The 24630-nt window shown below is 56.3% G+C and overlaps 1 protein-coding gene across 3 annotated transcripts in view; it reads right to left on the reverse strand.

The window, feature by feature from the left end:
• Positions 1–644: 644 nt before the first annotated feature.
• LRFN5 (leucine rich repeat and fibronectin type III domain containing 5) overlaps positions 645–24630 on the reverse strand; it is a 66163-nt gene continuing 42177 nt past the window's right edge. For 2 of the 3 annotated variants that reach the window (XM_064461215.1, XM_064461214.1), the window contains exons 2-3: positions 9138–10545; positions 6561–8401 (exon numbers count right to left, since the gene is read on the reverse strand). In XM_064461215.1, the coding sequence (XP_064317285.1) occupies positions 7459–8401; positions 9138–10525 (2331 nt within the window). In that variant the 5' untranslated portion in view covers positions 10526–10545 and the 3' untranslated portion in view covers positions 6561–7458. Of the gene's footprint in view, positions 1056–6560; positions 8402–9137; positions 10546–24630 lie in introns of those variants that run through there. The other variant, XM_064461216.1, reaches the window with a different exon arrangement.

Below are 24630 nucleotides of genomic sequence, written 5' to 3' on the forward strand. Positions count from 1 at the left end.
GGCTTGCAGCACGGCCAAGGGGGGGGTTGCACAGCCCTGGGAGGGGTGCAGCCCCAGGCCGGCCCCCAGCTGTGCCCCCGCCCCGGGCTTTCCCGTGTTACGGCTAGCGCGGCACACGAGCTAGCAGCAAGCCTGGCTGCACGGCGCTGCCGGCGCACAGCGGTGCCGCAGCTCACCGCGTCCCCGGTTCCCTGCTGGGCTGCAAGGGAGGGGGCTTCTGGTGCCCCAGGGCTTTCCCCACAGTGGGCAGGGGCAGACAGGGTGCTCCACCTCTGCTCAAAGCCCAGGCCCGTGCCCAGCCCCAAGGAGCAAAGCCAGGCGACACTCCTGCCCCAGCGGAGCCTGCTCCGGCCGCTGCCCTGGGCAGGCGGCACCGGCGGCCGCAGGCTGGGGCCGGGGCCGGGCACAGCTCGCTGCCGCTCGCTCGGCAGAGCCCCTGGCCACGTGCAGGCACCGCGCGGGCGCCCGCCCGCCCCACGCTGCGGAGACACGGGTGACCCCCCGCCATCGCCTGCCCGGCGCAGGGACCACCAGCGGCGCGGGGCCCTTGGGTGCGGAGAAGCAGCACCGTGCACGGAAGGGCATGCCTGCTGCCAGGCGCAGCCCCCGGATCAACCGACATGCCCACGCCGTCATAGTAAAACATTTATTTGTTCAGGTGATATAAGCTACCATGTTTACAGTTTGTGAACTCACCACTGGCGACATTTAACATGACTTGGGACTGCAGCTGTTGCCACCAGATTTTTTTCATCATAATTTTTAGTTTTATAAAAACCTTGGACACCAGAAAAAAAGGAATTTAGACTTAATGTGGCAGATGGGAGACGGGCAATCTGTGAACAGGGGAAGAAAGTTTATCTGATGCAGCCAACCTCAACGGCCTCTTGGCTTGGGCTGCAGCTTCAAGTAAAGGTTTCGGCGGGGTGAGCGTGGTGCGACACGTTAATCTTCGGTGACTTGGAATCGTATTGTTTTCTGCCGAGTAAGAACGTCGGTGGCAACGTTTTCAGGGAGCGGAGGCGGGCAGGCGTCCTGCGGATCAGCCCCGGCTTCTGTGCAAAGAGACAAAAAAGGGACAGTGAGGGGACAAGGAGCAGGATCGGGCCCTTCCCTGCCAACCCCAGCTGGGGCAGGCAGCGCTGGGAGGTGCTCGGCAGCGCCAGCCCGAGCACAGCACCACACCAACAGCCCTGGGAGGCGCGACGGAGCCGCCCTGGGCAGGGAGCGGGCAGCAGAGCCCCGGCACCCCGGCAGAGCGCGGCGGCTAACGGGAAAAGGGGTTAACGGCACCTGGCATCCCCAGCCCGGGGCTCAGCGAGCCACCACCAGCCAGCTTCAGCCCCAGCAGAGCTTCTGCTAAAGGGCAAATCAAAGTAACAAAAAAAAACCTCCCCAAAACCCAAACTGGAACCAGTAAAGCTCATTGTTCCAGAATCAGGATTTTCCGGCTTCCAGATTCGCTTCTGCCCTCACTGAGGCCAAGCCTTTTTCCACGGCAAGGATTTCAACTCTTTGCACGGTTTCAGAAGTTTGCACAGAACTGAAAAGACCGGGACGGAGCAGCGGATGGGCACGAGCCCGGCACTTGCCTCCATGAGGTTCGCATGCAAGAGAAAGTCACTTTAGACAGAATGTCGAATGTTTAACTGTCCTGCCCTGAGCTCCCACATCATTTTCTCCAAAGGGCTCCACGGGTAGCAGCCAGCCCGGGGGCAGCTGTATTTCACCCGGAGGAGCCTCGCCTGTGGTCCCTCCATGCCTGGCTTCTCTCCCTGCCACCCCGGCACGGCTTCACTTACCTCAGGGAATGCAAAGCTGCAGCTGCAGTATGTAAATACAAACTAGACACCATGTTTTAAATTCATCCTTGGTCGGCTGTGGGCTACAGCTCCCAGCTGCCTACAAACTCGCCGCGTGATGCCAAGGTCCTGCGTGCCCACGCCGCCGGCACTGCCTTACCCACCCGCTCCCGGGGAAACCAAGGGGGCCGGGGCCACAACCCTCACTGGATCTCCTCATTTCCCTCTCTCAGTGGAGATTCCCCCTGCAGAAGAGATTGCACGGCTTGCACACAAAACACAGTGGGTGCCTCTAGAGAAGCAATCTGGCATTCACAAGTAAAACTGGCAGTCCGGGGGGAAAACCAGCTTGGCACCAAGCTAGGCACACCAACTTGGTCTCAACTTCCAGATTTACGACAGCAATGCTTTCTAAAGAGCTGTGCTTGAAACGACCTGAGGTGACACAGCTTGTTCCAGCACAACAAGAACCGGAGCTGTTCTGTTCATTTTCATACAAAGTCTCTGACGTGGGGTCTCTCTGCAGCCAGCGATGTGCCACATTTGCTTTTTTCCCTTTTTAGTTTCCTTCCTTCCAAGCTAAGCTTCCTTCTTTCTACAGCAGCACCCTTCATGCCTGGCTCTTGTGAATAAATCAATCATATTAAAAGCCTACGCTCAGCAAGACCAGTAGGATTTGCCTTTGGCTGGTCTCATATTACTGATGCCGGGGTGTAGGTGCTTTAACCCATACCAGTTCAGCCCCACTAACCTGCGCGCTTTTGTTTCGTTCTGTTGTGAAAGCAAGACCGCAGCCACATTCAAACAGCAGAAGTCAGTACAGGGCACGCGTATTCTTGTTTACCGAGTGGATTTAATCTGACATTCGATGCCTAATGCGATGCACCTGCCCCCAGCCTGCACGGAAGGAAAGACAACCCCGCCGCCGGCGCGGGGTGGGCTGGCGCCAGCCGGAGCCCTCGGTGGGTGTCTGGTGCCCAGAGGGATGATTCAGCTCCGAGGCAGCGGCGGGTGAAGCGCTACAGAACGACTTGCAGCAGGAAGGGGCGCTTTGCTGCCTGGACGCCCCGGCTGGGCAGAGGTGCTCTGGTGGGCTACTTACCCAGCCCGGGCCGGACCCGGCAGCGCAGGCTCTGGCACCAGGTCCAGACACCCTGACATGCAGCAAGGCGTGCGGAAACACATTTGCAAAGGGAAAACACGGGGTACATGTGCTCTGTAAGCAGGACCCTATTGCCTTTGCCATGGTTTGCTTCTTTTAAACCAGAATTTTGACCAACATTAGGATTACTTGCTAAGGTACCAGGGAAAAAGCACTGTGATCGTGTGGCTGTTGTCACTGCTGCTTTAGGAGAGCGGTAGCGTACCCCTGGTTGCAAGCAGCACCCTAGAGCAGGACAGCAAATGTTCTTGAGCTATTGCAATGCTGACAGATGTTGCCGCTCTGTGAGCGGTACCTCCGAGACTCCAGTTCCTCTCAGTTAATAGGAAGAGAAGCGATAGTAAGTGATAACAGCTGTGACCGTTACTTCTGCCGGTTGAATCAATTACTGGGGGCAGAAACGCGCTCCCTCTCCGTGCAGAGCGCCTGCTGCGGTGCTGGGTACGGTTCCACAGCGGCACAGGCCGGGCTACGCTGCGCCTTCTCGAGGGCACGCGCGCCGCGAGCGCCGGCTGCGGCAGGACTGTCGGCCATCACGGCTCGGCGTCCCTCTACCAGCCCGGGACGCTCAGTGCCAGGTGCCTGCCCGGCTCAGCAACCGCACTCGGGTGCCTAAGGAGTTATTAGGAGACGCTCTGTGCAGTTCCGAAGCGTTGACCAGCAGCGCTGTCGTGGTCCCCAGGAGGCAGGAGCATCCCGTACTGCTGGCAGCAAGCCTCGAGCCTCCAGCAGCCTTGCGGCCGGCGGGGACAAGCCAACCTCGCGGCAGCACCTCGGCAGGACCCCCTCGGGCCGGAGCGCGCCCCGGCAGCAGCCACCCCGCGGCGGTGCAGGCACCGGGGGCCGCCGGGCCCTTCCCAGCCAGAGTGGCGTGTGCCGACAGCCGTGCCCCTCTCCAGGCATGGGGCACAGGGCCATCGCCTTCCAGTTCGCTCTTCGTTACTGCGGGGCTGCCCGGGTGCTTGGCAGGGCTGTCAAACACAGCGGAGCGCGCTGGCAGAAATAAAGCCACGTTGGCACCCAGAGCGGAGCAGTACCATGTATTCACTGTAAAGAACATGCCCAGAACACAAGCGGAAAGGCAGCACAGACAACAACTAACACAACAAACGTTTCACCCAACAAAGCCCGGCTTCTCCATCCAAATACTGTTGGTACTGGCCCTCTTTAACACAACACGTATGCTCTGAGAAAAGGATTAGAAAAATGTGTAAGAGGAAGCATGTGCCAGCAAGTTTAATAAGAGTAAACAAATTTCTGCAGTTCCTCCGCCTCCGGTGCTTGTGAAAAAAGACACCATCTCATGGCTAAAACCTCGGCTAATCTATTTTCGAGAAGCATCACGAGGATCAAGACCTGCAGGCTGAGCGATGCCCTGAGGGGCAGGTTTGCACTTGCTGCTTCAGGTCCCTGCAACCTCCCGCCTGCAGCGCGGGGTGAAGCCAGGACCGCAGCGCCAGGCCAGCCGCAGACACAGCGCACCCCGCGTCCTCCCGACCCCCCGGGACTGCCCTACGTGCTCCCATTGCCCACGACAGGGAACGCGCTGCTCGGGTGCGTCGAACTCGTATCCTCCTTTCTGAAGCATTAGGAAGCGTTGCAGTACTGCGCTCTGAACAAAGGCGAACCGACGTTATTCTGATCGGGGAGGATCGCAGCACTTCCTGCCTCACGCTGTTGGCAACCTCTGGTTTTGCAGAACAGAAAGGACAGAGAATTTCCTCCTTTGTAAGGCTTTGCACGCTTTGGCTGACGCAAGCCTGCACGAGATGGACTGTCCTGCTGCCGCCACTCCAGTGGAAATGGCGGCTTTCGTGCCCGGTGCATTCCCACGGGACAGCCCTCTCCGCCCGGGAGAGGAAGCTGCACGAGAGGAACCAGCAGCTATCCGCGTCTAACCATTCCTACACTATTAGCAGAGAATTAAATCAAACACAGGGACATATGGTCCTTTGAAGCTGCTTATACAGATGCACTGTGGACAAAACACTCAGCTTCTGTGTTTAGAAAATGGTTCCTTCGAGTACAAAATTAAAAATATAAAAATAAGACTCCTTAAATCCCCAAAAGCTATTCATATTTCAGCACTTCCACAAAACATTAGACACATTTACGTCCAATTTTAGAAAACACATAAAGCATTTTCATTTGATGTTTTTAAAATGCACGATTAAAACAAATACCTCAGCAGAAACCTTAAAGCTATCTCCGTACCGAAGCGCCGCACGAAGGCAAGAGCAGCTCCTCGCTGGGACACGGACGCACTCGTTTTTCCCGTACTTGGCAACGCCTTTGCTGTCAGACTACCAGAACTTGGACAAACACATCACTGCCTGACGGTGCGCTATTTTAATAGCTAGTTTCCGTGCATACAGCCCCTCGAGAAGAACGTGGACTCCGAGAGAGATCTAAGGAGGGATTTCTTTTTTTTTTTTACTTTTTTAAACTTTTCCAGTAGGAAGCGGATATTCTAATTTTGAGGCTTGGTTTCCTTTTTGGTCTCCGCACTTCCCAAAGGAAAAAAAGGGCTTTCTAAAAAAGAAACAGCCTCTTCTTTTTATGTCCTTCACACCACTCCCACCAGACTCTGTCTTTCCACGACCGGCAGTAAAACCGCCGAGAGCAACCCGCGATGGCTGAGGGCAACAGGGCTCACCTGGTGCGTGCCAGCCCCGAGCCGCGGAGCCTTGGTGGCAGAGACCCGGGGGGCTGCCGGGAGACGTCCCCTGCCGGGAGACATCCCCAGCCGCGACTGCTCTTGGGCCAGCCTGCCGCCCTGGTTAGAGCCAGGGTGTCTTCAGGCATCTGCTTGGCTTACACGGCCCTCAAGAACAAGCACACAGGGTGTAAAATTTAGCTCTTCTATCAGTTTAATGTCTGCAAAGCCCACACAAAACCTTTCGTTTGGCATCTGAGAATGCACTAGTGCTGCAGCTGTCTCTAATTTTAACATGACCGTACGAGTCCAAATAATATTAATTGTAGCCTTTTCTTTCGAATGAGCAGAGCAGAAGCACGTCTGCCGTCCTCACAACGTGGCGTTCGCAATTGCCATCACCTATTGCCATATGTTTACATCCTTCCATAGTGGCCTGAAATTATTCTATCCCACACGCACCACAAACAACAGGTTAAAGAGGGGACCATCTTCCAGTCCCTTCCTCGTGCGCAGGGATCAAACAGAACTGAAACAAACCTTAGAGTTTAGAGGAAATACGGCCCAAGATGACCATCGTCATCCTGAGCAACCGTCACTACGAGCCGCTGAACGGCCGCGCACCCACCTGCGGCAGCCCTGCCGGCAGCGCCGGGGCCCTGCGCGCTGCCCCGACCCTCGGGCGCCGGCAGCTCGGCCGGGTCGCACCTCCCGGCCCCAGCGGGGGTCTGCAGGGCGGCGGCGATGCCTGCCCGGCGGCTGGGGCGCTGGGCTGCGCCCACGTCTCCCGCGGGCTCCCCTCGCCCGCGGTTCGCCCCTCCGTGCGCCTGCGCTGACGGGGAGGGGACGGCCTCGGCTGCGCTGACTGCTGTGGGGGGCAGCCCTGAAAGTGAAGCCCCACACCCTGCGTGGGTTGGGAGCGACGGGCAGACACCTGCCCTGATCGCTAGTGCCAAAAGGCAACGCTATTTTCGGGCGTTGGCACGAGGCAAAGCCATGGCTGCGGGATGAGGGTGCTCAGGGACCGCAGGTCGGGCACCCTCTCGGGGAGACCCGGCTGCTGCGCGGGTGCCCAGCCCCAGCGAGCTGGACCCCGTCGGGGGCAGAGGGGCCCCTCACCGCAGCACCCTCCTCCTCCTCCTCCTCCTCCTCCTGGCCCCGCGGTGGGACCCGCCGGGCGGAGCGGTGCCCGCGGGCCCCGGGCACGGCTCCTGGGCGGGCAGTTACCGCGAGGCGGGCTGGTGTACGGAGCGAATATTTTATTTTACACAACATAACAACACAGCGTTGTTGCTTCTGTACAGCATCTGCCTAAAAACAAAGGCAACACCATTGTCACGGAAAAGAAATATACAGTCTGACCGTTTTAAAAAATATCATTTTACTGATTGATCCAGAAGTGGTTATTTGTTAGCTTGGAGGAAATCTCATTTCCTTTATAAAAGGCTTTTTCTGTGAAAACTCTCTCTTTTGTTTTCTGCTACTGCAGAACCAGGAAGCCAGTCCTAGAGCTAGAGTAGGGAAGGCACTGGTGCTGTTTCATGCTTTTTTTCACCCCTTAATCTTTTTTTTCCTTTTTTTTTTTTTTTTTTTTAATCTCTGAATGTTGCCTTCGGTTTTGATATTAAATTAAATCAAATGAAAACTAAATAAAACCCTGTGTGCACTGGGTGGCTTATACAGAACCCCGCATGAACAAGCCATTAATCAGCGAGACAACAGCGGACTTCCAAATCCAATTCCCCAGGAGAGGGAGTTTCGCACAACGTATGGTGTTTTGTTTTTCATTAAAATAAAAATTAAAATAAAAAAAAAAAAAAAAGAAAAAAAAAAGCAGGTCACACAGTGCTTTCCAATATCCACTCAGAACTGGAGAAAGTTGCTTTTCCGCTATCCACATCAGAGCTGTCTGACTGGACTAGCATCCCATTCATGGACATGCTCCGTTTGGACCGCAATCCACCGGCGCCCCGGGCGCTGCCGGAGCCCTGGAACTCCATCAGCTCACCGCCCAGGGAGAGCCGGCGCTTGGCTCGGGATGCGTCAGCTGGCAAAGTGAGGAACTTACTTGGCTTTGATTGTGCTCTTTTGTATGTGGGGGCCCCTTTGACAGAGTCGGGGGGACGGCTAGCTAACTGCAGGGCAGTGGAGTTATTTCTGTTAGTGTTCTGGGACTCGATGCTGCTGACAGCTTCACTCTGCGGCTCGCTGCTTGGCTTTGGCCCCGGCTTTCGCTTCTGCTTCTGGGAGACAGAAGTGCTGGAAGTCCAGGCGGGAGGCAAAGCAGAGGTAGTGGTGGCCGAGTCCTGGCTGGGGCCGGTCTCCGGTGACTGCGTCACGCCGTCGCCGGCAGCCTTGCAGCACTGGATGCCCTCTTCGTGCCCGACAGCCTGCTTGGACATCGACTGCGACAGCACCCCGCTGCAGCCCTGGATCTGAGCCCCGTTCGTCTGCGAGTACACGTTGCTGACCTTGGTGGCCTTCTGCTGCCCGTTGTTATTACACACCTTGTAGCGGATCATGAGGATGATGATGAACACGAGCACGGAGGCCACGATGATCCCACCAATGATGATAATCATGGTCCCACCCAGGAACTGGGACTGCATGAAGTGGCAGCGCACGTAATCCTGCTCGGTGGTGAACTGTGTGCAGCCCACCACCCTGGTGGCAGTGAGCGAGGTGATCCCGTCGTCGTAGATGGCCAGGACGCACAGGTCATACACAGTCCCAGCGGCCAGGTTGTTGACCAGGAAGGTTTTGCTTGTGGGAGGTATCATTCTGGGGGAGAAGGAAACCATCGTGAATCAACCCGGCAGACCCGCAGGCACCTCCCCGCCATGTGCTGCAGCCCCTGGCCGTGGCCACCACCGCCAGGGCTCGGCTCCTGGGCTCCCGCGCCGGCCCGCAGGGCTGCTCGCTGTCCCCGCAGCAGCTGCTGCCCCGCGTTTGGTGGGGCAGCAGTCGCCGCCAAGCCCCCCAGCACGGCTCAGCACGGCAGAGCCCCCTGTGGGAGTGACCACGTCAAACACACAAAAGAAATTACCACGCAAAGGCAGTTTTGAACAGCGTGACTGTTAGAGGAGCAGCACAGAGCCTCTCTGCACGCCGCCAGCACGGGCACTGCCAGAAAGCGCTACGAGGAATGTGTTTATGGACACCTTTCGCCCTGCGTTTTCATAAAGCTGCGAGTGTTAAGATCCATTTAACTCATCTAACTTTACAACCTTTCTGCCAATCAGATTAGCTGAGAGGATTAGAGGTCCATTTGGATTATCTAAAAATAACACCGTTCAAGGTAATTTCGCTATTTGCGGGTAGAAAATTGCACGAGTCTTTCCCGAGACTCCCACCATCTGTTGCCAGAGGCAGGGTTCTGCTCAGCCGGCGCGGCACGGGAACCTGCTGCTCCGGCGGAGGGGGCCGCCCGGAGCCGGGGCTGCCCAGAGCCGGGGGCAGCACGTCAGCCCCGAGCAGCCCGGCAGGGCCCCGCACAGGCGGGCCGGGGCTGCCTTACCTGTAAACAAGGGAGTCATCGTAAGTACCGTTGTACTGGATTTGGAACATACGTATCCCAGGTATGTTCCTCTGAAAATTGAATTTCAGCAGAGCGGTAGAGGATGTTGCTTCCGCAACAACCACCTTCTTGTCTTGGCTGACTTTAGTATCCCCGTTGCTACTGCTTGCGTTGGAGCCCGACTTGGTGGAAGTGGAGATATCCGAGGAGCCGGGGTCAGGCTCGTGGATGTGGTTGGTGCTGTTCAGCAAGTGGGGGAGTTTGATTATGTGCAGGTCCACCGTCTGCGTGGCCTCCCCAGCCGGATTGGAAGCAATGCAGGTGAAGGAGCCCGTATCCTTCACCGTCGTTATAAGGATGTCGAGCGTCCCGTTGTCGTATACCACAGACCTCGTTGCGTTGGAAATCAGCTTCCCCTCAGGTGAAATCCAATGAATTGCTGGTTCGGGGTCCCCCCGGGCCTTACACCGCAGCGCTGCCCGCTGGCCCTCGAGCACCCGCAGCTCATGGGTGTGCCGGGTTATGAGAGGAGGCTCGCACAGGAACTCCTCCTCGGGGATCGACCAGAAGTACCGGCCGGACAAGAGCATGGGAGAAGCGCAGGTCTCCAGGTCATCTTCCCTCGAAAGACGCCTCAGCCACAAAAGCTCACAGTTGCAATGCAAAGGGTTCCCACCAAAGCTCAACGCAAAAGTCGAGGGGCTGATAATTCCTGAGGTTGCTAGTACCTGAGCTCGCTGGAAGAGAGGATCAGGTGGTAGCTTCTGCAGTTTGTTAGACGTGACATCCAACCTGGTCATCTTGTGGAGGTGGGAGAAGGTCCCCTTAGGAATATGGTCGATCATGTTGTGGTCTAGGCTGAGAGTGTGCAAACTAACCATCTTCTCCACTGCATCCCAGGGGATGGTTTCCAGATTGTTGTAAGACAAATCCAATTCCTCAAGAGCTAAAACATCATCGAAAGCTGTGGAAGAAATTAAAGTCAGCTGGTTGTTGTTAAGTATCAAGTGGTGAAGATTGGAGAGCCCGCTGAACATGTCATTGGTGATCTTAGTCAATCGGTTGCTGTTCAAATGCAAAGCCCGCAAATTGCGCAAATCAGCAAATGCGTGAGGTGTAATAAAACTGATTGTATTCCTGGACAGCGTCAGGTCCACCAGGCTGGTCATATTAGCAAAGTCTTTCCTTTTAATGTTTGTAACAAAGTTGTCTGCCAGCCGTAACTCCACGGTCCTCCTGTCAATGTTGGGAGGAACAAATAAGAGCCCTTTCTTGGCACAAAGGGTGGCAAGGTTCGGAGACAAAATCTGACAGACACAGCGCTTTGGGCAGATCTGAGCTCTCACCACTATGCCAATGAACAGCAGAAACAAAAGCAGTTTTTCCATTGTAGATCAGGTTCAAGAGCCTGTAAGGGAGAGCAAATGCCTGTTAGTCTCTGCAAGATAAGCAAATCACATCATAAAAAAAGCAAAGACAAACCATCTGTGGTTAGATCATGAAACTAAGGTTCATGCAACAGTGTGTCATCCTCATCTTCGTACCTGATGTCTTTGTCATTCTCCGTATCCTGACATAAGCACTTCTATACCACCTTCCAGAAGAACAATTGAGAGATATATATGTTTGCACACAAAATACATACATGCAGGCACCCAGACACCTATATATAAAGGACAAGGCAATTTGGAAGCAGTTGGTGGCACCGCACATGGCACCAGCAGCGCCTTTTGTGCCTCTCCTGCTAGAGCTCATCCCCGCTACGCAACGCGCCTCCACTCCAGCACTCGGCTTCCAGACAGATGCTCCTGACCCCACGATCTGGAGTTACTTTGCTGTGATGCCATTTATGTACTGAAAATGAGCAATGTTTCCTGTGTGCTCTACTTGCTAAGCTGAAACTCTCAGACGCCTCTAAATCACGGCAATTCAATGGGTTTACAGCCATCTCCACCTAAGATTTAAGCTCTTAATGCTGTTCGCAGAATAAAGTTAGAAGGGGCTAATTTGATGTCATTTACAACCCCAAAATGCAAATAAAACAAACAACAACAACAACAAAAAAGAAAAGCCCCCACATTAACAGGGATCTAAATAAAAAGGGAACATGGCTAATTTTAGATCATCGCTGCTTTCCCGGCTGCCACAACCAGCAGCACTGCACTCTTCTCCCAGAAAGCCTGACAGTTCAATTAGCCTTATCTCTTACACTGCCAGATCCAGGATCCTCACAGAGTATGGAAACAAGGAAGATAACAACAGTGCCCACACCAGCTAAATGAAATCATCTATCAGTGACTACGCCAGAAGCTCCGCGAGAGCCGCGGCGCTGCTTTCTGCGCATCCCTGCGTCAGCGTCGCCCCAGGGCGCGGGCAGGCGGGCGGGAAGGTGGGCGCTCCTCGGAGCTCAGCCCTGCGGAGAAGCACCTACGTGTCTCAGGGGGAACTTGTGCAGCTGTAAGCGACGGACCTCAGCGGAACTCCGCGTCGAAATGAAGTGCTTGGCTCCCTTTGGGACTGATAAAACGATGCGTGTACAGCTCAGATTGCTCAGACCCATTACCATCCCAGAAATGACCCGATGAAGCTCATCTAAAATAAAATAAAGTTTCACAGCTAGCCATAAGCAGGAGTCTTGAATTGTCATGGATGAAGACATTTAACATCAGAAGAATAATTATGCTCCTATTATCCGGTCTGTCCATAATCCACCCACGGTGCCATGCAAACTAAGGGGGGCCAACAAGTTGCAAAAAGGATGAGTGAAAATACCAGCCTCTAAACCCTGCTCTTCAGCACCACCCTTTTTTTTTTTTCCCTCATACTGGGGGCTGTAGGTTTTCACGACTCCTGATTCCAACTCTTAAGTCCCCATTGGAATAAAAGAAAAAGAGGTCCTCAGCTGCGCACGCTGCTGTGGGCATGGCCTGTCACTGCTGTAGTGCTGGGGACCGCTGCCACAACCATTGCCACCACCGCTACCACTAACTGCAGCAGAAAGCAAACTTCAAATAGATTTTGTAGGTCCAGTTCCGGCCGGCCGTGCCAGCACTGCAGGTCGGGGCGGTCCTGCAGATGAAGATGTCTTGGAGAATGGTGACGCCGAGGAGGGAGGAAGGAACACAGCAGGGCGAACCGCATGCTCCAACGTCCAGACCCCACTGGTGACGCCCCGCTGGCCACCACCAACACGGCAGCCGCGGTCACAGCCATGGGCCCTCACCCACCTTTCCCAGGAGGGACTCTTTTAACCTAGAACTGGCACATATGGACTCAGCGGCTCAGGGCGTCCGCAGCACAACTGCCAGGGTCCCCAGGCAGCCTTGGCTGGGGACACCACACTCATTTAGATTTGCTAACTTAATACTGCTAATTTAGATTTGTAGCTGTGATTAAAGTAATGTGCTTGGATTCAGCCAAGTTCATTTGAAGAGCTGTATAAGATTAAAGCCAAATCAGCAAGTTGCATTTACAAGTTTGGAAATACTGTTACAAGATGAAACGGCGACATAAGGAGACGTAAACTTAAACCAGAGCAGGAATGACAAGGTTATGAAGAGGTTACCCACCAGTGGACGTGGCGTTTTTTGGATGTTAAACAGAGCTTTTGATACTGTCTCTGACAGCATCCTCTAGACAGAACGCCCAGCACGCAGCAAGAGCCGGACACAATATGATGGGCAAACACCGGGCTGAGGAGCCAGGCTCAAAGGGTTGTAGCAAATGGGGAATACCCGGCTGGTGGCCAGCGACTGTCCCCCAGGGCTCAGGTCCTCTCCAGTGTTTCCACCAGCGACCTGGACAGGGAGTCAGCGCACACCGCGTTCGCCTGCCAGTGACACTGAATTAGGAGGCACCAAGTCCCTTGAGGGCCGAGGGGGCTTATGGAGAGGTCTTGCTGGATCAAAGCGCTTGGCAGTCACCTCCCTGTCGCATTCAGTGCTTGGGACTGGATCCGTCTGTCCGTCCTCCCCCAGCACGCCCCAGCCCTCCATGGCAAGAGCTTCACAGCCCCAGGCAAGGCCAGCTCCGGGCAGGGCGGGCAGCTGCCCCCAGGCAAGGGCAGCAGGAGGGAGAAGGAGGCTGTGCCTGCAGGCTGCACCTAAGCGCGGGGCGTCCCTGGCAGTCGGAGCCGGGGAGGAGCGGAGGGTGCCCTCACACCAAACAGCAGGCCCCTGTGTGAGCAGGGTGATGGAATTAACCAACCATGGATGTTGCTATACTCCTTGTACAGCCCTCTCCAACTGGACATTAAGTCTGGGGACATGGAGCACGCAAATCGGTGTATTCCTTGATCTGTATTTTAGTCCCTCGGTAATCATTAATGTGAACGAAACCATAGACAATGTGCTGCTGTCAGAAAAGGATGACAAAATGCGGTTTCGTGTAGCGGACTGAGAAAACTAGCCAAGACCGCCCAGATTAAGAGCCAAGAAGGTAAAAGGTAATTCCGGCAGGGGGAAGATCGCGACCACCGACTCACGGACCACCACCGACCCAAGTAACACCACCAACTCAGAAGAGGACAATGAGAAAGGACAACTGAGCCTGTGCAATAATTTACATGTAAAGCGAGCAAGTTTGTTCCAATCACGAAAGACAATAATATTGAATATGTATGGATAAAATGAATACGTATATTTTTGGTCTATATACATATATTTTTGGTTTACATAAATCACATGGGAAAGGTGTGTAAGGTATGCACGTTAGGAGGAGCGATCCCCCGTGCATCCAGCGCCGTGAATAAAGAATGCCTGCCTTTTAACGCCACATTGGTGTTACGAGGTTTATTCCCGATGTCGGTGACACCTGGCTACCTGGCCCCACCGTGCTGCCCCGCTCCGGCCCCGCAGGCACCCCGCCGCGGCCTGGGCTGCCCCGGCACTGCCCGGCGGCGCCGGCACCGGCTGAGGGCGGCGATCGCAGCCTGCCAACTCGCCCACGGCTCTGCTTCCCCAGAGGAGAGAAAATGGACCATGGAGGAGCACCCTGGGTTGCTTCTTGTTCTCCTGGGCTACAGTGACCGGGAGGGCAGCGCCCGTGGGGGGGAGCAGCTCTGCCAGCCCCGGCCCCGGGCACTTGCAGCACAGTGCAATAAGGGCGGCGTGCCCAGCGAGGCGTGGGAGAGCGCGCAGCGATGCGGGACGGGTCCCAGGACGTGAGCCGTTGCTCTGGGACAGTCAGGCTCCGAGCCCTTGCTGCCAAGAGCAGCCCCCTGAGAAGGCAGCCCCCAGCCTGGGCCCGGAGCAGGGGCTCCTGGAGGTGCCTGCGTCAGCCCCAGCGGGGACCAGGTCGGGGCCGGCTCTGGGCCCCAAAGGCAGAGCACGCCATGGCGGCGCACGCCTGTGAGCGGCTCCCGGCACGGCACCGGGCTCCTCAGCACCTGGCCTGGGGGCCCTCCGTGTCCGTGCAGCTCTTCCCGGCTCCAGCCCTGCCAGCACCAGCACGACTGTTGTAAAATCCCATCCAGTCCATCGGCCCTCTCACGCTGCGGCTTGGGAAACTGCTGAGGGAGAAACCAGGAGGGCAGAGAAAAGCAGGCACACCGTTTCTCTCGGTCCGTGTCCGAGCCCTGCACAGGAGCCTGTCTCCACACCGAGCTGCCTTAATGAAAGCCAGAGGTGCCACGGGCTCCCACCGCTGCCCAGCATCCAGCTGTTCCTGGTCAACAGTTCCTTATCCACCCTCATCAGGTTCTTCTGAAGTGTCACGTAAGTTGTAATAGAAACATGAGCAAAGCTTTAAAAAAGCTGGTGTTTGCACAAACGCTGGCAAGTGCTCTAAGATCTGTGTGTCATCCAAAGATGTCCTGCATTTGCAACTAAAGAACAGTCCTGGACACTTCAACTGATAGAAACAGCAAACCCACGCTTGCATCTAAATAAGCAGGCCGGCGCCCCAGCCTGCGTGCCCCCATGGCCAGCGACAGGGGCATCCCGCCCTCCCCAGGCTGGATGTCACCCCCTCGCCACAGGCGCAGCAAAAATGTTTCGCTGCCTTGCTGGAAGAATGCAGAGCATTTTCTCCCGCGTGGGGTGCTCGGCATCGTGTGCCGTCTCATGGCTACGGCCCACAGCTGAGATACTCCAGGAGTCGGCAGGAACCGCAGGATCTGGTAGCTTAGAAGAACAGGCGCTATAAGAAGACATGTCCCTCGAAAGACAGTCAGGCCGAACACCCTCTCCTCTCCCAGCCCACCTCGTCCTACACACCGATAACTCGCAGCGATGGCAGCACTGACACAGCTCACAGCTCGCTGCAGAAAACGTGCTTTTGACTACGCAAAACGCTATCTGATTCTCATTACTTGCTTAAAAAATAAAAAAGAAGAAAAAGTAAACACATTATACCGTAAAACAAACAGAGAAATGGTAGTTGCCTAGGAAGGTGCTCATTGCTTTCACTTGCTACTTGGTGTCTACAAAAAGATAGGGATAGTCAAGCTCCTCATGTGACATTTGTGATTCATGCAAAAACGGGCTCTCAAACACAATTTTTTAAATCAATTTTGTTGCTACATTTGATAATTTGAGTTATTCAAACTGTCTATAAAAACTAACTACAGATTACAGCGGGCTGCACGGCTCCCTGCCTTGCAGATGCGAAAATTGCGTCTCCCAAGTGCAAACAGCCCCCACATCCCCCAGCGCAGGCCGCCCTCGGGGCTGGGGCAGACCTGCCTGCTGCTCCCCTCTCACCCAGAATTGACTGACCCAGGGCAATGTCCCCAGAGGGCTGTTCCTGTCTCAGGGCAGAGGAAGTCCCCCTGCGTATTCACTCTTCCCAGCTACAGAGCAGGTCCGACAGCGGCTCGGCACATCCTGGGCTCGTGGGGACAGGGGCCACCCTGTCACCCTGTCACCCCCTTCCCACCTCTGCCCTGGCAGCTCTCAGGTGGGGCACGCCGATGCAATGGGTGACAATTCAGCATTTCTTCCCCTGCTGGGTGTTTCTTATGCAGATTCTGGCTCCAGCACAGCTGCGCTCCTAGTGTGGACTTCAGGCTCCGGCTGCCCCAGTCCTGGGAGCTGTAAAGCAGCACGGAGGAAGCACCCTTGCGCTCAGCTTGGAGGAAGCCCGTGCACAGGCAGGGTGCAGGGAGAGCCGGGCAGGCCCTCCAGCCCCCCGGCCCCGCACGCTGCACAGCAGGACCTGCCGGAGGGGGACGGCTCATGGGCACCTCTCTCCCACCCTTCTGAGCAAATCCACACCGCGCAGTCAGGAGCCACCTCTCCTCCAAGGACGGGAGGCTCCAGCAGCCCCCGCGCTCCCCTGGGCATACGCGGAGCCGGCCACCCAGGATTTCCCGAGGAGGCAGACCTGAACTGGAAACCTCTGCAGGGTTTTGCCCGGCAACGTCCAGCGCGGAGGCCTGGCCGGAGTGACCCCAGGCCGCGCAGGGCACCGCCGCACCAAAGCCTCCCGCCCAGCACGGCCGGCACGCTGCACCTGCGGGGCGAGCAGCAGCACCTGCGCACGCCTCAGAGGGCCCCCATCGGCAGCCGGCTGTGAAAATAAATGACCACCCACCGGTTCTAGCAACAAATTGAGGTCACGTGGAGAGCTAATGAATTTGAAATTTCTACCTGGAATTGATCCAAGGGACGTGGGAATGAAATGCCAGGTATGCCAGGCTGAGATTTCTTTTTCCTGATGTGTGGCTTGCTGGGGTTTTTTTTGCCCCCATCTTCTTTGGGAGCAACAGATTTTACAATCTGCCGATGCATCCAGTGCTACAAAGGGTCAGTGGCATACTGTGAATTGCGTAACACACAGAAGCAGCGGGATCCAGGATACAGTAATTAATTAGCAAACGATTTCCACTGCATCCGATTCTGCTCAGATGGTAGGTGCTACACAAAGCCAGCGTGCCAGGGAAACCCAAATGCGGCACACCAGTAGCTATTCAGAGCCAGCTGCTAATACGGTGCCCGGCTCAGACATAATCTGTCATCGCTAAGGTCATGACAGAAGCTATTGACTGCCTTTCCTACCCCTCCAGGCCTCAGCAGAAGTTGTGATTTTCAAGGTCTTTGCAAATGCAATTTCGCGGTGGGAAAAAAAAGTCTAGAAGTTGATGATATTCACCTGCTGGGGATGAAGGATGGGGAAATAGCTGGCACCAGTCACCAAAGGCATCCTGCAGCCATGCTAAAATGGGCGCATATAAATGAATATGCTGTGATACGCGGCATACGAGCTGCTAAAACTACTTAAGCAGAGAACAAGGAGCTTCAATTTCACAAAGGTCAATGATTTGTAAACACTCCTGAGCACCTTGCTGAATCGGAAACAAAGCACCTGAGAAAACAGAAACACTGGGATCACAGAACCTCACCAAGGTGTTTCCCTGGGGGCTCTGCTGGCTGCCCAGCCGCTGCGGGGGCCAGGACCGGGGGCCAGGAGCACCGTCGCCCCAGTGGGGCGCACCGCGCTCCCCACCAGCCGCAAAGCCCTCTCACCCCCCTGATGAGCAACACCTCCCGATACGGGCAGCAAGGAGCCCTCAGCTGCAAGGCTGCTCCTTCCGATACCCGGCCTATCTGCTTTGTGGGGAGGACTTGCTGCTTTGGTTCTCTGATGCTTGTAATACTTGCTGTAGGACTGAACAGGTTCATCACCACGGGGAGGCATGCTACGGAGGAAATACTGTGGCCCAGTCTGTTGAAGGGCTTTGAACACTGCAACAAATACAGCTGCACCCCCTCTAGGCTCTGGGAATTTTAAAAAGCTACAGGGACATCAGACTGCGCTTGCTCCAGGGCCGCATCTGGTGCGCCTGATGCCGCCACAGAGGTGGCCAGGTGTGCCCCAGAGGTTACGTCCCCCTGTAAATAACGAAGGACAGCCCAGCGCTGGAGTTAGGCTGGCTAATGAGCTGTTTCACGTAGCTGCTGTCGTTTTCCTCCAGCCTTAAGCCGCAAACGATACGCACCAAGGCAATGCATTCTGGGAGGCAATTTTTCTCCCCGTAATGAGGTCTAAACTGGCAAGATTAAAGTGAACAATAACAATTATTTTAATTAAAGAGATTTCTAGAGAAAGCAGAACCGGTATCAGTAAGCCCTAGACCGCACTGTGCCTGGCTGACGTCTGGCAGCAAAGCTTCTGCTGTTTTCACAGCTGGCGTCAGGGCACGCGGCCGAAAACAAAGGTCAAGGTGGTCCTTGCCCGAGAGCTCGCGGGGCTCTGCACCCCTTCCCGGAGCATGCCGCCCGCCGCGGCGGGCAGAGGCCCAGGGCGGGACGGGCGCCGAAGGGGGCAGCAGCCGGGGGCACGCCGGCAGCAGGGCCCAGCAGCAGACCTGGCAGCGGCAGGGCTGGAAGCGGCTCCTCACCGGGAGGCGGCTGAGGGAGCAATGGCGCTGGGGAGTGAAAGCTGCCCCTGGGAGGGACGGGGGTCGGCGCGTGGCGCTGGCGCGGCGGCTGGAAGCAGTGCTGGGCATCCTTCGCCTGCCGCCCGTGCGGGGCTGGGAAGGCGCTCCCGAGGAAGGACTGCGTCAGCACATCCCACCCACCGGGGCTTTCTGTAAGCAGCCACAGGGCTGGAAACGCGGTTAGGCTGACCTGTCATCAGAGCCACAAAGTCCCTCTCCAGTCCCATCTGAGGCAGAAATTCAACTGGTTTTCTCCAGAAAGAAGTAAGATGAGCGCAGTGCTGCGGTGTGGACAGCAAAACTGCCAACTAGAGCGTCCAGGAGGTGGAGGATGCTTCAATCGGCAAGTAATGGCAGCAAGGAGGGCAAGGCAGAACAGAAGCCGAGGGCCAGGACAGGGGACACTTCTGCCTCTCGGTGCCAGGCCCTTTCGCCCTGCCCAGGGCTGCGGAGGGGCGGATGACGGGCGGATCTCCCACCGGCCCCCTGTGGCAGGGTCCCAGCCCACCATGGCCCACGGAGCGCGGCAGCACGGCACAGGAACCCCGCACAGGAGCGGCACGCCGAGCCACAGCCACGCTCGCACCAGAGCCAGCAGCAGGTCTCCCAAACCCGAGCCCAGTGCGGTTTGTCCCCCTGCCTGAGCATCTCCCAGCACAGCCATGGGAGCACCCGGCACCGCGTGGCACCGGGCACCCGCGGGCTGGGGGTCCAGCGCGTCGAAAAGCAGCGCTGGCAGCCAGAGCCCGGCTCGGGTACCCCAACTCCGGCCACCTTCAGCTTCAGTCTGGGACTGCGTCAGCCACACAGCTGTGATAATGGAACAGGCATTGCTTTGTAACAGGACAAAATGCCTGCCCTGTCAGTATATTAACTTCTTAATTGCTTTATTAATCAATTAACCATTTAATTAATTGGCACAGCTAAATTTCTGAGGAAGAGTGCAAATATTAATCTGCTAGAAAAAAATATTGGCTGCTGCATAATCACAACGATAGTATGTTGTGGCATGTCTGCTTCCCCGGGCCCTGCATGGAGAGACCCCTGCGATACAGGGAGCCCTGGTGCGGGGGGGGCAGGACCCCCCATCTCCCCTGCCCCCGGGCACGCCCTGCCAGCAGCTACCCGGCCAAAGGGGTTTCACTAGGAAGTGTTAGGCACGACGCTGGAGTATAAGCGAGTAGCATGAAACCACTACGTGCAGCATGCCCAGAAACAAACCGCGGAACACCAACTATCTCCAAGTGATTAATGCTTTGATTCACAAACACGGCACTTCTGGTTTTTGTATTCTCATGCACACAGTGAGCCTTTCCCTGAAGGAAGGAGTGATGACGCAAACTATCAGCGAGTCCTTCACTCAAGCACGTACCAACGTCCTGAAGACACTTTGTAAGAAAAACCTGTATCTTGAGAATATTGCCTGGGTATGGCTAGGGACCGGCAGCGCTGGCTGCACCCGCGGCTGTGGCACGTCAAGCTGCTGGACATCTGGTGACACAGCACGCGGGCACTGAGACCATTTGGCACAGGGGGAACCACAACCAGACCGAGCTGTAACGCAGGAAAACAGTGCTCCCAGGGGAAGTGACATGAGCAAACAGAGGCAAATGCATGCAGAACAAGGAGCCTGGGGAGGGACGCGAGCACCTCCAGGCAGGAGCCAGCTAACACTGGGCAACACGGACACGTCTCCTAAAGCCAGGGGTGCTACCGGCAACCAGGGACCAAACCCACAGCTCATGTGGGATGAACGGACACAGCACCTTGTCTTCAGCGAGGTCTGATTTCGGGATGCAGCTGAATTTTCCCCCGCTGCGCTGTGACGGGCACCAGCACAGCGGGGTGTGACCCACCCCTCCCTGCACCCTTTGACCCATCCCGCTGGTGTCCCGGCACGCAGGTGAGACGGGACAGCTGGGGGTACCCCAATTCCTAACGCCTGGGTCCGGCGTGTGGCATGACGTATCATACCACATTTTAGTTTTGAAGTTTCCGATTACATGTAGTTCGGAAGGTTGCTAGGGGATTTCAAGTGCACGTGCAACAAAACTTTCACACCAAGTCGGTTAACCGCTTCAGATGTTTGCATTTATAAATGTGCACACAGAACCACAATTAGTTACGAGTCCTCATGACCTGAGCCTCCCCAATTTCTTTTCCTGTGACTTTTAACAGCCAGCAGCGTTTGCCCTGGCTCCAGCGCCTGATCCTTTCACTGAGGGGTGTGAAGTCTCTGCTGAAGGATGACCAGCAGTGGCCCAGGAGCACCCGTGCAGACAAGGAGGCCGGCGTGGACACGATGGGAAGCACTGGCTATTTCAGGTGTGCAGCTTCTCACCCACTCAGAAAAACACCCCGCAGCGACCTTGGGGGTTTGCTGCAGAAGACAGGCTGTGTCTTGGACTGTATTAAAAGGGTACTAAACTCAGTATTAGTGTTAATTTTACACATTCCTCAGCTGTCCGTCTGCCCTGGAGACAGCCAAGCAGCAAGGAGCTTTCACATGCCAGAAGAGAATCGAGGTGTTGCAGCGGTTTGGCTTTTTATTCCCCACAGTTCATCTGTTTTGAGAGCAACTCTGTTGCCTTCAGTTGTCTGTAATCTTCAGCATAATTCACAAGTTGTTACTTGCACTTATTTTGCCTGCTAATTTTATTATAACCCATAAAATTAGTGTTTCGATATAACACTTTGTTTCAAAATCTCACCAGCGTAACGCAGACCGACGATGCATTAAGGGCACCAACCTCATTGCAAACGCCCTGGGGCCGGTGCCCCGGCCTGCATCCGCTGTGCCCGCAGCTCCCTGGGAAACCAGCTGCCCACGTCCTCCCGCAACTGCCCAGCGCGCGGCAACCCTTCGGAGCAGCGGGGAAGGTAAGCGGACCTCTGCTTCAGCTTTAATCCAGGATGTAAGCCGCTGACGCCGGTCTCGGCACGGGGCGCACAGCGAGGCAGCAGGGCCCCCAGGAGGGGCAGGGACACCGGTGGCTTGCAGTGTTAGGGTTCAATTGCTGCAAAGTCACCTGGTGAGCGCCGGTATGGCTAACGGGGGATTTGCTACACAAAATCAGATCACTGGGACACCTCATCCCGCACCTTGCTGCTGGAAGTGGCTGATCCTCACCCACGTTCAGAAGGCAGCCCAGAGCACACTGACCATGCAGAAACCTGCCCCCCTCAGGGACAGACCGAACCTGCTGCCTGTTTTTGACTTTCCTGTGCATGCCCAGCTACATGGGGTGCGATTATCTCTGCACGCTACTAATGATTTTAAAATTACTCATCCCTCCTCAATTCCCATCCCTTGTTTGGTCACTGACTCAAAGGACCTTCACATATATTGTATCACAGTCCTGCATCCCGGGTAAAAAACCTCCCTTGCGTCATCACAGCTGTCCAGCTTATTCAGGAAATAATAGGAAAGGGTGTAAAGGAAAGCCCATCACGTGAAGGCAGATCCCTCTGCAGAGACAGAACCGCCGAGGTTGGCAGGACCCCCAGAGTCTGCCTCATCCATCCCACCCCTGCTCAGGCAAGATGGGCTAAAGCAAGCGGCCAGGGCCGTGTCCCTCGGACGTCAGGTACCTCCCAGCGCCACGAACCTTGCTAAAGCGGGTGCAAGGTGACACCCAGGCTCAGAGCGAGGGCCCCGGGGCGGCACTGCTGGTTTACACGGGGATGCTGCACCTCCTGGCACAACGTATGTTTCCTCCTCAAAAGCTCTGTTTCTGGATCTGTGCTGTTCCTCATCTGTCTTCTAAACAACAAAATGCTTCAGCTCTTGTTCTTGCAGAGTATAGCTTATAAACATGCCTGTAAAGCTCAGAAATTGAGGAGAAAAATAGGGTAATTATCCTCTATTTACCTTTAAAGCACTTTATTTTAGAATCATTTCATATTGTCTGGAGCAGACAGTGTTCAAAAATACCAAGTATTCAAAAAGGTAAAAATAATACTGGCTTCCCTGCAAATGGAGCATGGCTCCCGAGTCATGGCTGCAGAGTTTCCAGCAGGAGCCAGGGAACATGGACACTTCCCAGGCACTCGGTTCCTCCACTCCTGCTGACACAGCTCTGTGTCCTGCGTGTCCACGGGAGTGCCAGAGCCTGCCTGGGAGGCGAGGGGAGGTTCAGGGTCCCAAGCCTGAAGACAGCCCCGTGCAGAGGGAGGCTCAGCCAGGGAGCCCCAGAGCCCCCAGCAGCAGCTCGCTGCTGGCTTGCAGCAGGCTCACCTGGGACACGTGCCACAGCGGCAGCGTACGCCCTGCTGACACCCGGCTGAGCGCAGCTAACGCGGCAGGGACGCGGGGATTTCCAGGAATTTGGTTTGTTTTCCCTTTTTATTCTCCTCCCCCCGCTGCCTGCCTCTCTCTCACACACACGTGTCCCAGCACGGTGCTCTGAACAGACGGGGACCGGCGCTCTCACCACCGGCTGCCTGCCACGTGTACCGACGGTGGGGCTGTCACGGCGAGTGCCCTGCACCGGGCAGACAAGGCGGCAGCACGCTTCCCGCACGCTTCCCGCACGCTTCCCGCACGCTTCCCGCATGCTTCCCGCACGCTTCCCGCACGCTTCCCGCACGCCTCCCGCACGCCTCCCGCACGCTTCCCGCACGCCTCCCGCACGCCTCCCGCACGCTTCCCGCACGCTTCCCGCACGCTTCCCGCACGCCTCCCGCACGCCTCCCGCACGCTTCCCGCACGCCTCCCGCACGCTTCCCGCACGCTTCCCGCACGCTTCCCGCACGCCTCCCGCACGCTTCCCGCACGCTTCCCGCACGCTTCCCGCACGCTTCCCGCACGCCTCCCGCACGCCTCCCGCACGCTTCCCGCACGCCTGCTGCTGCCGTGGCCCCGAGCCCACGGCCACGCGCGAGAGCTACGCGCAACGCTGCTCAGCTACCGCCATCGCCGGCTAAAATGAACGCATTTGAAATGCAAGGAATTAAATGCCGAACAAGTCCTAGAGGAAGGAGAACTCCAACACGCGGGGCTGCGGCGAAGGCAGCTCATTAGGCATTTGTATCATAGATGAGAGGCCGAGAGTGATACATGGGATGACTCAACGCGGCAGCGCGGGAACACGACTGCCGCTCTGTAATTTATTAATAGCTGCGCTGTGAGAAGAACGGGCCCGATACGCGGGGCTCAGGGGAGCAACTCTCCCCGGGCCTGCCGTGGCTTGGGGAGGTGGATGCTTAGACAAGCGCAAACCAGAGTGGCTTCTGAAAAAGACCCTGGTCAAAACGTCGTGATAAAAATGCACACTGAGGAGGAGGGTAAGCAACGTCCCGTGCTGCCAGGCAGGCTGTGGGACTCCCGGGGGGGGCACCCACCCTGGGGCGGGCGGTGGGCTCAGGGCCCTCGCCTCCCAGCCCCGTGGGTGCTCCCACACAAGCCCCCAGCACCAGCAGCAGCCGCTGCCGCATCCCATGGAGGGGCTTCACAGCAACACACCGTTTGGTGCCCGGCCCCCTGTCCTGTAAGGGCTGACCGTGACACTCTGCTACTGAAGCACGCCCTGCTGGGAAAGCGCCCGGCCACGCACGCCCCGGCCCCTCCTGCGTCAGCGTTCCTGAGCGTTCAGCTCCCGTTTTAGGTATTTAACCAGTAAAGGAAATCACCTCCTGGCTTCATTTATACTAATAAAAAGTAAGGGAGATAACCGCGCTCCCACCTGTCCCGGGTAAAACCCAATGCTCTATGTTTCTAGCTGTATAATTATCCTGGGCTCAAGTAGGCGCAGCTGAGAGCCTACTTTGACTTTTTTCATTGTGTCTCCTCCTTGTCCTTGAAATAGAAAGTCTCATCACTACCCCCTCTTGATCCAGGAGCGGTGCTCCCTCCCAATGAAACACCAACTTTGCACGGCCACTCTAAACCAGCGTACATCAGTAATTACCGGCAAGCAACAGACTCACCACCCGAACTGCCCGTCACCGCTACACACGACTTTCCTTTGGCACCTGCTGAAAGAATGTGCCAACTAACAAAACGGGAGCAGCCAGGGCTGCCAGCTTGGTGTCCTGGCTGGCAGGGCTCCGCAAGCACAGCTGGACTCAGAATGCTTGTCTCCCCAGGCCCGCCCTCCCCCATAAAATGCGCAT

This window comes from Phalacrocorax carbo, chromosome 9 (genome assembly GCF_963921805.1).
Source record: "Phalacrocorax carbo chromosome 9, bPhaCar2.1, whole genome shotgun sequence".
NCBI lineage: Eukaryota > Metazoa > Chordata > Aves > Suliformes > Phalacrocoracidae > Phalacrocorax > Phalacrocorax carbo.